This window comes from Ursus maritimus, unplaced genomic scaffold (assembly GCF_017311325.1).
Source record: "Ursus maritimus isolate PB19 unplaced genomic scaffold, ASM1731132v1 scaffold_16, whole genome shotgun sequence".
In the NCBI taxonomy this organism is placed as follows: Eukaryota; Metazoa; Chordata; class Mammalia; order Carnivora; family Ursidae; genus Ursus; species Ursus maritimus.
In genome coordinates, this window is record NW_024424008.1 from 48315559 (window position 1) to 48331274 (window position 15716).

A 15716-nucleotide genomic window follows, 5' to 3' on the forward strand; every position below is an offset into this window, starting at 1 on the left:
GGGGGGGGGGGGGGGGGGGGGGGGGGGGGGGGGGGGGGGTCCTGGGCCCGCACAGCTCGGTCGAGGCGGGAGAGCTGGTCCCATGGCGCCCTCCGCTTCCCCGCAGCCAAACCCACCAACTGGGTAGAGGGTACCCAGGCAGTGCTTCGAGCCAAGAAGGGGCAGGACGACAAGGTGCTGGTGGCCACCTGCACCTCGGCCAATGGGAAGCCTCCCAGCGTGGTGTCCTGGGAAACACGCCTGAAGGGCGAAGCGGAGTACCAGGAGATCCGGAACCCCAACGGCACGGTGACCGTCATCAGCCGCTACCGCCTGGTGCCCAGCCGGGAAGCCCACCAGCAGTCCCTGGCCTGCGTCGTCAACTACCACATGGACCGCTTCCGGGAGAGCCTCACCCTCAACGTGCAGTGTGAGCAGGGCGGCGTGGGCGCCACTGTCCCCTCCCAGCACCCCAGCCACACCAGCCCTCCCTCCTCCTCGGCTTCTCTCTCCTGCTGCTCTCCCCCCCCTTCCTTCTCTCACCCCTTGAGCCTTCCCCTCCGTCTCTGTTCCTGGGGGTGCTTTGGCCTCCCTCCTCCCTTCCCCCATCTCCTCCCTTGGCTCATCTGTCCTTCCTCAGTCTCCTTGCTGCTTCCGCCCTGAAGGTCGGTGATCCCCACCCTTCCCCTTTCTCTCTCCCTCTTCCAGCTGTTTCCGTGTCACTGCTACCCTCCCTCCCTTCCCTGTCTGAGGCTCCCTCCCCCCAAGCCCTGCTCTCCTGACCTCCCCTTTCTCAAGCATCATCCCTTGCCCCACAGACGAGCCCGAGGTGACCATCGAGGGGTTTGATGGGAACTGGTACCTGCAGCGAATGGACGTGAAGCTCACGTGCAAAGCAGATGCTAACCCCCCCGCCACCGAGTACCACTGGACCACGTAAGTGCCCACCTCCAGGAGCATTAAGTGGGGAGGAAACGGGTCTCGGTTCAGGTTTCTCAGCAAGAAGGAGAGGGGCCGCGAGAGACCCCAGGCACATACACCCCCACGTCTGACAGCATTAGGGTCAGTGGGACAAACCATTCTGCCGGAGGGGGATTCCCTCAAATCTGCCTGCCTTCTTCTCCCTAATAAAGAATTTTGTCGTTTTCCTTTGGTGATTCAGTCTGAGTCACTCCCACCTCAGCCCCCAGTATTTATTTTTATCGAGGTGTCCCCAGGGAAGCTGGCTTTCTGGAGCATCCCAGATCTTTCTTTGTTCCCGTTCCTTCTCCCCAGCACCCCCAGATTCTCAGGGAGGGCAGCCGTCAGCCCAGCATGCCTGTGTCCAAGGCATGCTTGTCCCATATCCCGTCACCTGGTTCTTGGCTTCCCAGTCTTTGAGCCTGGCTCTCAAAGGGTCCAGTGTGCCCCTCCAGCTGACTCTGATGACCTGAGCCCAGGTTCTTCCCAGAGAAGAGCTGGACGGAACACGTAGAAAGATGGGCGTGGGAAAGCCAAGAAGCAGGTTGACGTGGATGGCCAGCAGATGGCCGCCCACACTCTGTCCATGCTCTTTCTCCAGGAAGTAACAGGCGCTGGCATGGCCCAGCTAACTCTCACCTTCCATCCACTTCTGGAATCAGAAGTGTTTCTGAAGGTGCAAGTGGCCAGGGCCGCCTTGCTTGTTACCCGAGCAGCTTGTTAAAATACAGATTTCCAGGCCATGGCTCCGCGGTTTAGCTTCAGTAGATTCGGGGTGAGGACCCAGACGTCTGTATTATTAACCAGCAACCCAAGAAACCAGGAATCTCCGGAAGAGCACTGTGCCGGGAGTCAAAGACCTGGCGAGGGCTCCAGTTCTGTCACTTACAGCTGTGTTCCTTGACCTTGAACTGGGAGTTGCTCATCTGTTCCGTGGGACCAAGTACCTTCCTATCCTGTCTGCATGTCAGTGCTGGGACCCATCCAGTGTGAAACACAAGAGATTATTGTTGTGGTTGTTTGTCCTCCTTCCAAGACAGACCCTGCCCATTATTCACTCAGCAAAAGGGCTGGGAGTCTTGGAGGCAGGTGGGTGACACCGGGGCAGCTTCTGGGCCCGAGAGTCCTAACCCTCTGCCCTGTCTCCCCATCCCCGCAGGCTGAACGGCTCTCTCCCCAAGGGCGTGGAGGCCCAGAACAGAACCCTCTTCTTCAGGGGGCCTATCAACTATAGCCTGGCAGGGACCTACGTGTGTGAGGCCACCAACCCCATCGGCACGCGCTCGGGCCAGGTGGAGGTCAACATCACAGGTAGGAAGCTGCCCCTTGCCTGGCCTCTCTCCCCCGACCCACAGCTTCCTCTACTGCCAACGCCCCCCCCCCTTTGCTGTGTCATCGCAGGAAGTTTGTGTTTCCTCTTCCTCCTCTAGTTTCCCCTTGAGCTCTGGCCATTGGCCTTGCTTTGCTTTTCTCTTTCCTCTGTTATAAGGCTGTGTGTGAGACAGGGTGACCCCCAATCAGAGAGGGGTCAGGGGGAGGCTCCAGCAGGGAGAAAGTAAGTGCCGTTGGCAACAATGCTGCAAGGGGGCGGGGGGCAGTGGGGGACGGTGTCAGTCTGCCCATGTCCTGCAGTGCTGGCTCGGTGGGGGTGGGCTGGCAGGTGGAGCTCATCGGTTCCTGCGGTTCAGGAAACCCACGTGGGCAGCAGGGCGAGGCCTACCTCAAGCAGGGACACTGGAGGGAAAACAAGGAGGTGGCCCAGAGCCATGGTGGTCGTGTGCCCTCAGCTGAATTGCTGGTTTCCCTGCATTTTTCTCTGCGTCAGCAAAGATGAGGACATTCAGCCTCCAACCTCTCAGGACCAAGGGAGGGAGCACAGGAACTAGGATGTTCTGGGGGAGGCATCCCCATGAAAGGAGCATGGGCGTCAGCGTCAGACAGCTGGGACGTGGACAGGTCCTCCTCTGAAAATGGGGGTAAGACGAGGTGCCTGGAAGGCTTATTATCAGAATTTTACAAAATGTGGGCCGAGGACCTAGCGCAGACCGAACGGCCCGTGCTCTATGATTACTAGCTTGCTCTCTAGCATTATCATGATTACTGGAAGGATCAAAACAAGCCAGTAGAGGGGTACAGCCGCCATCCCACATTCACAGCCGGAAGAGGGGGTGTCTTTAACGTGGTAGCTGAGCTGCTCGCAGGATAAGAAAGTGACAGAAAGAACCGCCTGGGACAGGGAGTGGTGTCATGCTGCTGCTGAGGTGGACAGGAAGTGACGTCAGAGGGTGTGTGTCCCGCACAGGAAGTGACCTCACGGAGCTGTGGAGCCAGGCTCGGGAGTGTAGGAAGTTGGGCCGTGCTTCCCGGGCAGCAGGCACAGCACTTGGGCGCCCTGAAGAGGCCTGAGCTCTGGGCCTGGGTCTCAGAAGTTGGAGACCTCGTTTGTGGGTACGTCCCAGGCACAGCTGCCCAGTGAGCAGCCTGACGGCGTCCGGGGTCTGCACCGACCTGCAGTGGGACCTGCAGTGGGCCATTCCGTCCCACCCTCCCCGGGGGAAAGCGGAGTCGCTGGTCGTTTGCTGCTGTCTTCACCTCCCTGCCCTTGGCTCTCCGACTGGTTGAGGTAGTAGAAGTGTCTGGGATGGAGCCTGGCCAAAGCTAAGGCAGCCCATCCCCCAGGCTGGGATTCGGGGGGGTGGGGGGAAGGGCAGAAGCACACACTTGTCCCCTCCTGGAGAAAATGTGGGCCGAGCTCAGTAGGAGGAGGGCTCTCACAGGGGCCCGAGCTCTGGCCGTGGGGCCACGGGGCAGACAAGGGAGCGTGACCACGCCACAGCGAGGCATGTCCTCGGAGGGACAACACAGACGGGCCTCAGTGTGTGGTTCTTCCTGGCAGTCTGTCATACAGAGATCATGACACTTAGCTCAGGCCGGAGGCCTGCTCCACCAGCTCGCACACACCGAGCCCTCCCTGTGTGGGGGTACCTTCCCCGATGGTGGCACCACCACCACCGCCAGCCCGTCGCCCTCCAGCACTGAGGCCCTTAGGGGAAACTGCGGACTGGGAAATCAGGGGAGGAGGCCAAGACACCTGGGAGCAGTGACCCCCACCCCCATCGTGATCCTACCCTTGGCATGAGTGGACCATCCAGAGGCCCTCCTAGGCTTATGGGGCCAAGTGGTGCTACCCAGCCCCAGAGGCAGGGCTGGGACAGCAAAGTCAGGGCATCCCTTCTCCCAAAGCAGAGGAGGACGCAGGATGCCCGTGAGTGCGGGCTGTCCCTCAGGGAGTCACACCAGGTCCAGGAGCAGGGAGGAAGGGAAGGCGGCACTTCCAGGCCCCGGCTACAGAACAGAGAGGAAAGAAGGCAGCCGTGGAGGGGGGCCGTCTCCCTGGGGCTGATGGCTCCCTCCCTGGGGCTAATGGCTGCCTTGGTGCTCCGGTGGGATCTGGGGTCAGGCCTCGCTGGCCTTGGGGGCCAGGGGACCAAGCTGCCCAGGGCTCCAGGGGGAAGAGGCACAGAGCCTGGCCTCCTATGCTCCCCAGAGGTACAGAGAGGGACAGGGGTGGTAACCAAAGTCACACACACGGGTGGGGAGAAGGGCCTTGCAGAAGGACCCTGCTGTTGACAGCCCAGTTAGGCAGAAGCCAGGGAAGCGTGACACTCACTGAATCATTGATGGGCCCAGAAGCTGTTTAGCTGGCCGTCCCGAGGGAAGGAGGGAAGATCTCGCAGCCCCTCCGGAGGGCTCAGCCAGGAAGCCCGCACCTTTTCAGAGCTGTGTGTTCTTGTGCTCACGGACAGTTTCCGAGCAGCCGCCAACACCACCAGCCCTCGCCCCGCATCAGCTAGTGTCTGGCGTGTTCTCTGGGGGCCCAGTCCAAGGGGCACAGCCATGCCCTGGGCTCCAAGCCCCACTCGTCAGGAGGGAATGCATGAGCAAGACGGATAAGTGGAAATTTAATTTTTTATCCTGGCCATCCGTTCGGGTAATAGCTTTGCCCTGGGCGCATCTGGAGAGGAAAATGAGCAGCTGGGGCAGGAGGGGGAGGAAGCGTGCAGCAGGGTGTGTGCCAAAGACATGTGCGTGTGCAGGGCACGGCACCCGCACAGACACACTTTAGCACGGGCTGCTGGGGGCCCCAGATCCTGGAGATGGTGGCAGTTGAGTTGTTCCTACAAGGAGGTGTGAGTGGGCAGTGATGGAGGGTGGGGGTTCGCGGGCAGGGGGTGCTTGTGGGAGGAAAAAGGTGGGAGCCGAGTGGGCAGGAATGGAAGGGGTGGGGCTTTCTCTGTGTTGTTAAAGGGGAGTCTCTGAAGGGTTCTCAGCAGAGAAGCGGCACGGCGAGGTAGGTGGCTTAGAGCAAACATTTGAGAGGCTGGGTGGGTGGCACCAGGGGACCAGCCAGGGGCTGTCCAGTGAGGGTGTTCCTAGTGGGAAGCAACAGGCCTGGGCTGTGGCCACGGGGATAAAGAGACAGACTCCCCAGAATTTGTGCGTACATGTCCGCAGGGCCTGGGGCCCTCACAGGGGCCCATTTCCAAGAGCCGAGAGCTGAGGAACAATTTCATGGGGTTAGCGCAGTAGTCCCGAAACAAACCAGTGAGCTCCCCTCCCTTCTCCCTCTGGGGGTGATGCAGAGAGCGGGGAGAGGTGCTCAGGGTATGGCCTTGACCGACTAAGGAGGCCAAATGGGGCAGCGTCTGTCCCTGGGACCGGGGCTGTCAGGACGAGAGTCTCCAGGCCACTCCAGGAGCAGAGCAGGGAGCGTGTCTGCCCCGGTTCCCACTTCTGGTGAAGTCCGGGGCTCATCCGCTGGGGATGACCACGGAAGGTAACCAGTCTCCCTCTTAGACTGCGAGTTTTTGTCACCAGGTGTGGGTGGGGCTTCGGGGTCCATCTGGAACTGAGGGTGCGTGTGAGCCCGCAGGGCGCAGGCCGGGGCGTGAGTGCGTGCCTCTGAGCGTGTCAACAGGCCCTGGCCAGCGGGCGGGCGCCTGTCTGCGTGCTGAGTGTGCAAACGGGGGGCCGGGCTGTGCGGTGGGCAAACGCGCCTTCCTCCAGGCTGGTGAATGGCAGCGTGCTGGGGAGTCGGTGCAAAGGCAGCTGCATCTGGGCTCCCAGGGGGACTCGGTTCTGCTCCAGCTTGACGAGGCCCTGCCCGGTGGCCCGATGTGCCGCACAGCTGCCGCAGCTGCTAGGGGAGGACAGGGCTTCCCGGAGCCGACCTCAGGCCTTGCCGCCCTCCCTGCGGCCACAGCACTGCACCCTGGGAGGCGTAGTTCTCCCGGCTCCCCGGCCCCATCGGGTGATGCCAGAGCGTTCCCTGCCTGCCTGCTTTAGAAGCAAGCCCGTACATTCTCTGACCCCGCACCTCCTCCAGATCCTGGATCCAGACAAAACCCCTAACCTCCCCTCCGCCTCAGACCCGTGCACAGCCCCTGTACCAGCCCACCCACCTCAAAGGGATGCCGAGCTCCCACCCGCCATCCCAGAGGAGAGGCTGCAGTCCTTCGGGAATGGGGGCCAAGCTGCCCCCTCTGTAAGAGGATGTGGGGGAGGCCGGGGGGCCCCCACCCCTAGCTGTGTTCTCTCCCCTGTCGGACCAGGCCCTTGAGGCTCTGCTTCTAGTGCCCCAGGGCCGACTTGCTGAGAGTGACAGCTGGAAGGACGGACGGGGCGTGTGCTCCAACCACACCAGGCGGCCACCTCTGCTTGCCGATGGACTAGGTCTTCCTGTCTCCCCCCTCTGCACCGTCACTGGGCATCTGCACCGTCACAAGTCCGCCGGGCCAGGAGGTCATCTTAGCTGTTCTTCTACCTCCAGGCAGACCTGGACGCAACGCAGCCAAAATAACCAGGGCTCCCCTTGGTCCCAAAAGATCCCCAGAGAAGAGTAAATGTCCTTAGGGCGTAGGGGCGGGAAAAGTGAAACAGAAGGACCTAGAGGGGAAGGACACCCAGAGGCTCAGCTCTAAGACAAGGCTTGCGTTGACAGAATTCATTCAACAAATATTCTTGAACTCTAGCCACCCGCCAGGCAGTCAAGGTGCTTGGGAATACATCAGGGAGCCAAAGTCCCTGTCCCTCTGGAGTTTATGTTTTAGTACAGAAGGACGTTCAGCAAACGACAGAGGAAACACATTGGAAAAATCACGCGGTCATTTTGAAAGTGACATGGAGAAAAGAGCAGGATCAAGGGGTCACAGGTGCTGGGGTGGGGTTTGTGAGCTGCGGTTTGAAATACGGCAGTTGGGGCAGGCCTCGGTGAGAAGGGGATCTCAATGAGAAGTTTGAGCCAGGCCCCGAAGGAGGTGAGGGGGTGACCATGGGACACCTAGGGGAAGTCTGCTGGGTGCAGGGCAGCCTGTGCAAAGGCCCTGAGTAAGCCTCGAGCAGAGTGAGCCAGAAGGGAGGCAAGAGATGAAATCAGAGGTGGGGAGCAGAGGCACAGGTCATGTAGGCCATTTTAAACTCTCTAGATGTCACAGGCTCTCTGTGGCTGCTGTGTTCAGAATCATCTCTAGAGGGAAAAGGTAGAATGGGGGAAGCCAGTTAGCTACTGCAGTCATGCACGTGACAGGGGCGCCTGGGGGGCTCAGCTGGTTAAGCGTCTGCCTTCGGCTCAGGTCATGATCCCCTGAGTTGGGCTTCCTGCTCCAGAGGGAGTCTGCTTCTCCCTCTCCCTCTGCCCCTCCTCCCGCTCATTCTCTCAATCTCTCTCTCTCTCTCTCAAATAAATAAAATCTTTTTAAAAATGCAAGTGACAGGTGACGGTGGCTTGGAATAGGGACAGAGTGATGGTGGAAAGTGGGCAGGCTCTAGATTTACTCTGATTTCGAATTTACAGACTAATTAGGGACATAGGCTGCTCTCACGAAACACGTAATACAGCAGACTCTACCATACTGTGATTAGTGGGTAAATATCATTCAATCTAGTCGAGTAAAATGTTGGAGAGCTTTATTTTTTCTTTGGGTCTCTGCTGTCAAAGCAAAAAAATAAGTATAACAGAACTTGGACTGCACACAATTGTAACACACCTGAATAGAAACAGTCCCAGATTATCATGAGGCTGCCATTTCCCCAACCCCTCTCCTCATTTCTGCAAAAAAAAAAAAAAATTACAGCCATTCGAAAACTCTCGAAAGAGTGGAAACAGGCACAAGGGAATGAGGAAGGGCATTCCTGGAAGGGCCAACAGCATGGGCAAAGACTTGCAGTAGAGAATCAATTTGGACAGCAAGGATGGCAAGTTAGCCAAAGCCAAGATCAAGTGGCATGATGGGAGCTTTGAAGCCCAGACTGGCACGGTCCAACGGGCAGTGGGGACGTCATTGCTACTCTTTGAGAAAGGGAGTGGTAGTGTCTACACAGTGGAAATTAACCTGGTGACTGTGGACAGAGTGACTAAAAGGGGACGGAGACCAGATGGAGGTGGGAGATTCAGGAATCTACTATCAGGCACGAAGTGATAATGTACTGAGTAGGAAGAGTCAACAAGATTTGACGGAAAGATTTGAAAGGAAGAGTAGGTCCCTCCATTTGGATGCCTTTCTTATTCTCTTGCCCTCTCCAGGTCCTTCCCATCCTTCACGGTTGGCTAAGTCCTTTCTAAGGAGCCTTTGCTAACTTCAGGCCACAGTGGTCTCCCTCCCCTGCACTCCTGAGGCACTTCTCTGCCAGGGCCCTTGATTGTCCGCATGCTGCTTTGTCCCGAAGGGTGTCATCTGGTTCTCTAGATAGGCTGTGAGTTTCTTGTATCCTGTGACTAGCAGAATAGATGGCTCCATAGATGTTTGTTGATTGGGTAGGTGGGTGGATGGATGGATTGGTAGATGGGCAGATGGGTGAATAGGTGGATGGATGCATAGATGGATAGATAGGTGGACGGAGGGATGGGTGGCTTAGTAGATGGATAGGTAGGTGGGTGAAGGGGTGGATGGGTGGATGGATGGATGGGTTGAGTGGGTGGTTGGATGGATGGATGGATGGATGGATGGATGGATGGATGGATCGGTAAGTAGACAGATCAGTAGATGGATGGGTGGGTGGGTGAAGTGATGAGGCAGGTTAGCGAGGAGAGAGCACTCAGTTCTGGGGTGAGAACGGAAGAGGTAGCAGGCAGGGTGAAAGTACAGAAGAGGCTGGGTTCCGGATAGCTGCCTTTTGGGCACGCCTTGTGGAGGCAGCTCCCCCTTCGTGGGGAGCAGGTGTGCAGCCCTTTTAAAGGCAGTAAACAGATGGAACCTGGTGAAGCAAGAGAAGCTTGAGGGTCCAGGGAAACCGTTCTGGAAGTAGGCGGTAAGGACAAATATTCAATAAATATTTATTGGGCAGCCACTCGGTGACCCGCGCTGGGGACACGGGACAAGTGGTTGTGCCTCTCTCTGCCCACTCCTTCCTGCACGTGGAGAGGCCGGGAACAGGCATCTGGGTGGTCCCTGCTCAGCCGTGGGACTGCAGGCAAATCGCCTCCCCTCCCTGGGGCGCCTGTGTGAGCCCATTCTTGAGCCCTTCCAGCCTGGACTCCCAGAAGTCCTTTCCTCTTCTAGAGTCTCGGCCCCGCTCCTGTCTGCTGCCCACACAGGGCTGCTCTGGGAGGAGGGAATGGGCTCGGAGGAGGAGCCGGTTCCCGTGGAGCAGGTGGTGCTCACCGAGGGAGCGAGCTGGCAGGAACCAGGGAGCGAGCTGGCAGGAACCAATCGCAGAGGCTGGAACAAATGCCCAAACCATACTCCTTTACCTGGGCCTCAGAGAGGAGGGCCCAGAACCTCAGGCAGCCCTCCCAGGCTTCCCCTGAACCGCCCACCAGCGCTGCCTGACCGTGGCCAGCCATGGTCTCCGGTGCCACCCTGTGGTGGTGCTGGGAACCGCCTCCCTCAGCCTCGCCTCCTGCCCCCTTTGGCCTCTGGAAGGAGAGGGAGGGGGCAGTACTGACCAGAGCGCGGGCACTGCCCCACCCCGCCTTCCCTCCCTCCCACCCGCTTCCTTTCTCTCCTCTCCACCTTTCCTTCCTCCTTGTTTCCACCCTGTCGTCAGGGTGCACGTCGGTACACACGCACTGGGCTCATCAGCACAGGTGTGCAGGGTGGCCACACCGCCAGGGTGTGCCCGGCACGCGCTCCCTTGTGTGTCCGCGGCGTCTCGCCCTGTACTCACATGCGCTCCCGCCTCCCTCCTGCACAGCCACGGGGAGCATCTTCTGCTCCAGCCCAGGCTGGCAGCACCCTTGGCACCCACCTTGCCCTGCAGGGTCAGACCGCAGCCAAGAACCACAGCCCTGGCTGCTGGCACTCTGGGCATCACTGGGGCCAGTCTGGGAACCCATCTTCTTCCCTGTGCCCTGGGGAGCAGGTGAAATCAGACGTGGGGCGCCCAGGGACCTGCGGGTGTCCAGCACAGGGGTGGTGGTAATGTGTGCACAGGCTCTCCCTGCAAAAGAGATGTTGCGTCATTGGCTGGTGGCCTCCAGCAGGTTATTCAGCCTCTCTAAGCCTCGTCCCCTCGTGTGTTGAATGGCAAGGAATAGCACACTTACTTCACGGGGTGCCATGCAGGTGACTGGTGGCTAGGGGACACTGGGTCTGGGGCGGGCTGGCGCCTGTGCCTCTCTGCACCACTGATGGGGGTGGATCTGGATGGCACCACAGCCAAGGAGAAACGGCCAGAGGCTCTGGGGCTCCAGCAGCTCTGCCTCTCCTCTCGCTCCGGCTGCAACACTGTGGAGCACTGGGCTCCTGGAGGGGTTCCACGCTCCCCCAAGGGGTGGGGGTCCCAGAGGGAGCGCCAAGGAGCCTAGGGAACTGGAGCTGCCCTTGGGCCCGCTTCCTGGCCTTTCCATCCCCTGCCTCCCTCCCTCCCTGCAGACACTGACACTGTCCCCCTCCATGTCTTTTCCGCACCCAGAATTCCCCTACACCCCATCTCCTCCCGAACACGGGCGGCGGGCCGGGCCGGTGCCCACGGCCATCATTGGGGGCGTGGCGGGGAGCATCCTGCTGGTGGTGATCGTGGTCGGCGGGATCGTGGCGGCCCTGCGCCGGCGCCGGCACACCTTCAAGGGCGACTACAGCACCAAGAAGCACGTGTACGGCAACGGCTACAGCAAGGCGGGCGTCCCCCACCACCACCCGCCCGTGGCCCAGAACCTGCAGTACCCGGATGACTCGGACGATGAGAAGAAGCCTGGCCCCCTGGGCGGGAGCAGCTACGAGGAAGAGGAGGAGGAGGAGGGCGGCGGAGGGGGCGAGCGCAAGGTGGGCGGCCCCCACCCCAAATACGACGAGGACGCCAAGCGACCCTACTTCACGGTGGATGAGGCAGAGGCCCGTCAGGACGGCTACGGGGACCGGACTCTGGGCTACCAGTATGACCCCGAGCAGCTGGACTTGGCCGAGAACATGGTTTCTCAGAACGACGGGTCTTTCATTTCCAAGAAGGAGTGGTACGTGTAGCTCCCCCTCTCCAGAGCCTCTGTCTGCGCCCCTTTCTCCCCAGCCCCCACCCGCACGCCCCCTGCCCGCCCCCCGTGCCCATCCTCCAGGAGCTCGACAGAGACTCACCAACTGCCCAAAGCCAGCCCCACACTCCTGGGAGTGGGGAGTCCAGGGCAGAGGGCACCCGACTTGGTTTTGACTTCCTCCCCATCCCGGCCCTCCCCATGCTGTTGTGCTCACTGTAGCTTTGGTGTTGCGGTACCTCTCCTCCCCTGACCCTCGCCTGCCCTCTGCACGGGGACCCTGTTCTCGTCCTGTGTACCTGGGCACCCCTCCAGGCTTTGGGGAGCCAGCCCTCCCTTGCCCCCCAACACTGGAGTTTGTGTCCTTTCCACTGGGGGTGGAGGGCTCAGGGGGCTCGGAGGGGAAAAGCCTCCCCCCCAGATGCTGCTCCTCTTTTCCCAGGGAGAGGGAACCCAGTACGCCCTGCCATGAGCAGCCCGGAGCTCGGAGCCCCGGTCCAGACAGCCATGGCCCCCGAGAGGCAGGGAGAGCTTCTCCCAAGCACCCAGGGTTGTCTTGTTCGTATGGAGTTGAGGTCCCCATCCGGGGCCTTGGGCAGTGTGTTTTCCTGGTGAGGTTGGTTTTACATTTTTTTTCCTCATTGGCTGACAGAGAGCGAAGCTGCCCCAGCTCTGGTGTGTGTCTCCTCTTGACCCCTATCTGCTCCCCACACAGTGGGGCTCCGGGCAGACTCTGGCCCACGCTTCCCATTGCCTCTACCAACACACAAGGCAGACACCTACATGCACACTCACCACTCACGTCCGCCCCCTCGTTCCCCTGGGGTCACATGCCCTCGCAGACTGGATACCGCCGGGGCCCACCCCTCTCTGCTCCACCTCTTCCCCTCCCAGCTGAGGTTGGGGACAGCCTTCAGACGTTTCCAGGGACAGCTGAGACTAAGGCCCCCTGGAGCCTCTCTCCTAGGAGCTCAGGCTGGCCCCAAAATACTTCTTTCGACAGGGGAGTTTCTCAGATTTCTCCCTTATCTGTCAAGTGCTAGCAGCTCTTGATTCTCCTGGGGAGTCAGGGCTGGGGTCCCTAGGATGTCCGGGTGTCAGGTGACCGAGCACCTCCACGGAGGGCAATGGGGAAGGGAGTCTACGGTAGAAGCTTTGCAAACACAGATGCTGAGGAGTGCGGCTGGTACCCGCCCCCCCCAGGCCAATGCAGATGTTCTGGGCTTGCCAGGAAGTGCGAGGGGAGGGGGGTAGCCAGGAGTCCTGATTCAGAAGCTCCTGCTTACCACTCTCCACCCTCCGCTCCCAGCTCAGCTAGACCTGGTCTCCGTTCTGGGATGGGGAGGGGGTGGGGGAATCCTTGGGGAAGCTTTCCCTTTGAGATATAGATTCCCTCCTTGAATGGGGCTCTGGGTTCCCATCAGTCATCCAGGACGATGGCTTCCTGTCTGTACAGTGGGGGAAAGGCCCCTCCTGGCCCTCTCTGTTCCCCCAGCTCAAAGTGCCTCAGTTCCTCCATCTGCCCACCCTGGTCCCCCCAGCACTCTATATAGGCAAGACCCTGGGATGGGAGAGGCAGGCTCGTGCCTGCGCATTAGGGTTCCAGTTAACCCAGGCTGTCAGGGGCTCTGTGGGATGGCAAGTGTTGAGGGGGGGAGGGAAGCAGACCACTCTGTGCCCCACGGGCACCGACCTACCCTGCCATAGGCTTCCCAAGGGAGCCCCAGCCCCCAGCCCCCCTTCTTCCCTCCCTGGTGCTGCTATCGAACCCCCAGCCAGCCCTATCTCTGCCCTGGTGACTCTGGGCCCATCAGCTGGGCCACCCTCACCCAGCCCCACCCCCACCCCCATCCTCACCCCAGCCCTGGCTGCCCAGTAGCCACGTAGCAGAAGTCTGAAGCCATGCCAGCCCTGGGGCAGCTCTCCCCTCTTGGCATTGGGGGTACTGAATGGGGTAGAGTTGGGGGAGAACATTCTGGGGTCTTTCTAGCCACAGGGCGGAGGGGGCAGAGGAGCGGGGCTGCTTCTCCTAGCAGTATTAGTGTCCCCCCCAGGGCAGAGGACCTTTTCCATGTTACATCACTGCCCCATCCCACCTCATGGCACTCTGGCCCCTCTCTTTGGTCTCCTTTCCCCCAGGCAGGAGGAAATCCCAGGGGCCTACCTGATAGAGGCATTCTCTGTCTTCTTGAAACCATGAAACTGAAAGAGCTCTTCCTCATGTGTCTCCCTATCCTGCACTGCCACCCCCTATTTCTCATTATATGATGTACTTCGGAGGGCCCCCGGGCCCAGCCAAAGCACTGAGTCCCCCTTAAGACACCTCCATACCCTCCCCCCAAGCAAAGCACAAACTGTGGGACCCATGCCACATGCATGGGCCTTGTGGGAGGCTCCTGCCTGCCCGGGAGCCCAGCAGCACACCCAGCGGGGCTGAGGGGAGGCATGAGGCAGGCAGCGGTCGGCACTCGGGCCTGGGGAGGTGGGGGGTGTTCCGTGCCCTGAGTTTGCGGGAAGGTGGGCACTGCTGCTGGGCCCACTGACACAGCCCACTGGCAAAGGGGAGGTCTGGCCCAACAGAGGGGTGAGGACGTTCTGCTTCTCCTTCACGCCGCCAGCATGAGCTGAGCTTCTGCCTTTGCTGGAAATGAAATAAACTTGGTATTCCTTGTGCCAAGGTGTCCCCCAGTTGTCACCCTGCCTCTCGTTACGCTCCCTGTTCTTGCCCCCTCCACTCCCGACTCCCCTATTTCTTTAAGATTTTGATATTGTTCTAATGTGCGAACAAACCGTCTGAGTCCCCTTTCATCAGAAGGAGCTGAAGAGCAGCAGCCTGGGGTCGGTGATCACAAGCAGGCAAGCACAGCCACCTCAGGCCCGGTCCACGCACACGCGGGGCACACCCCCTCCGGCAGACCCAAGCACAGGTGCCCCGGCGCACGCACAGGTGCACGTGCAGCCTCGGCGGCGGGCTGGGCTGGTCCTGCTGAAAGACCCGCAGGAGAGAGGTGAATTCCCAGTGCTCAGGCCATAAGAGAGACTCACGGGGGCCTTGTTGCCCGGGCATGTGCCCCTCTGCCAACCCCTCCCACGTGCCCAAGCCACTGGTGCAATAATTTTTTCTGCCATCCTCGAAGCAGAGGACTCGGGAATTGTGTTCGGTGGATGTGGGCAGCTTGCCAGCCTCCAGGGGCCCAGGCGGACCTCTGAAGCCCAACTGCCACCGGGAGCCCGCTCCTACGAAGGAGCAGGCGGGACCCTCCCAGGCCTCCGCACCCACGGAGAGCACTGCCCTGGCCACGGGTGCCCGGGGAGCAGGCCTTATGCCGCGGCCCGGGCCGCCAGGGCTCCTGGGGCCTCTCGCTGCTGCTGTCCGGCTGCAAGGTCAGAGGAGCCCTGCCCTGCGTGCGGCTGCTCTTCCAACTCCTGCTGGGAGGAACAGGATTCTTGGCCCGAAAACAATGCTTTCCTCTTTTTGTATAAAATGGAAACACAATCCAGGAGAAGCTGCCACCCCTCACCTCTGAGTGCGACAGGCTACCTTGCCTTCGTTTCTTTGTCACCGTTTCGTCTTTGGTCCCAGGGACGGCCCAGCAGGTTCTCCTGGTTCTGACCCGGGGGGTGTTTGCATCACCCCCTTTTACTTGTATAAAAAAAAAAATTATGGGTTGAAAACTGAGGAAAAAAAATGTACTTTTTTATAAATAAAGTGTTTAAAACAACCCTGGTTGCCCGTGTCACTCCTCGCCGCCCCGTGGTGGCTGTGCCCTTCTCCACAGCCGTGGTGCGGGGACAGGGTCAAACTGGAGACTGGCCAGCACCATAGGGAAGGGAAAGGAGCCCCCACCCCGCGCCCAGGGGCCATGGTTCTGGGACCCTGACGCAGACCCTGCAGGAGCCAGCCCTGGGGGGTGAGGGGCCTGCCTGAGACCTCACCCCAGGGCACAAACTTCACTTTCCCCCTTCCCGCCCACTCCCTGCTGTCCTGCTCCTTCCTGCCAAGTCTCCTCCTGCAGTTGTTTGGAGAAGAAAACCAGCAGTGTCACACCTGTCCTGTCAGGCTGGGGACAGGGGAGAGATGGGGAGCTTTATCCTTTCATTTTCTGTTTCGAGGAGACTGCCAGGACCTGTCCCCTGCCGGCTCTCTCCCAGAGACCCAACCCCTCATCTCGGGGCGGGGGGAGGGGGGGCGCTGGCTGCAGGGAAGGGTTCCTCCTTCCTTGGTCACCTCCCCTCCCCACTCCAGCACCATCTGCTTCCCATCTTCTGGGCTGGAATGCAGGACAAATCAGTCCTGGGTGCGAGTGGCAGG

At 60.2% G+C, this 15716-nt stretch overlaps 1 protein-coding gene and 1 long non-coding RNA gene across 3 annotated transcripts in view; one reads left to right on the top strand and one right to left on the bottom strand.

The window, feature by feature from the left end:
* Window positions 1-15126, top strand: part of NECTIN1 (nectin cell adhesion molecule 1) — a 64936-nt gene extending 49810 nt beyond the window's left edge. For both annotated transcript variants that reach the window (XM_040631126.1, XM_040631124.1), the window contains 4 exons: window positions 107-409; window positions 798-915; window positions 2099-2250; window positions 10852-15126. In XM_040631126.1, the coding sequence (XP_040487060.1) occupies window positions 107-409; window positions 798-915; window positions 2099-2250; window positions 10852-11399 (1121 nt within the window). In that variant the 3' untranslated portion in view covers window positions 11400-15126. The remainder of the gene's footprint in view (window positions 1-106; window positions 410-797; window positions 916-2098; window positions 2251-10851) is intronic.
* LOC121102917 lies at window positions 7891-10823 on the bottom strand. Its single transcript, XR_005835064.1, has 2 exons — window positions 10484-10823; window positions 7891-10377 (listed from the first exon to the last, which is right to left on the bottom strand). It is a non-coding gene; the product is annotated as an uncharacterized LOC121102917 (long non-coding RNA).
* Window positions 15127-15716: the final 590 nt, after the last annotated feature.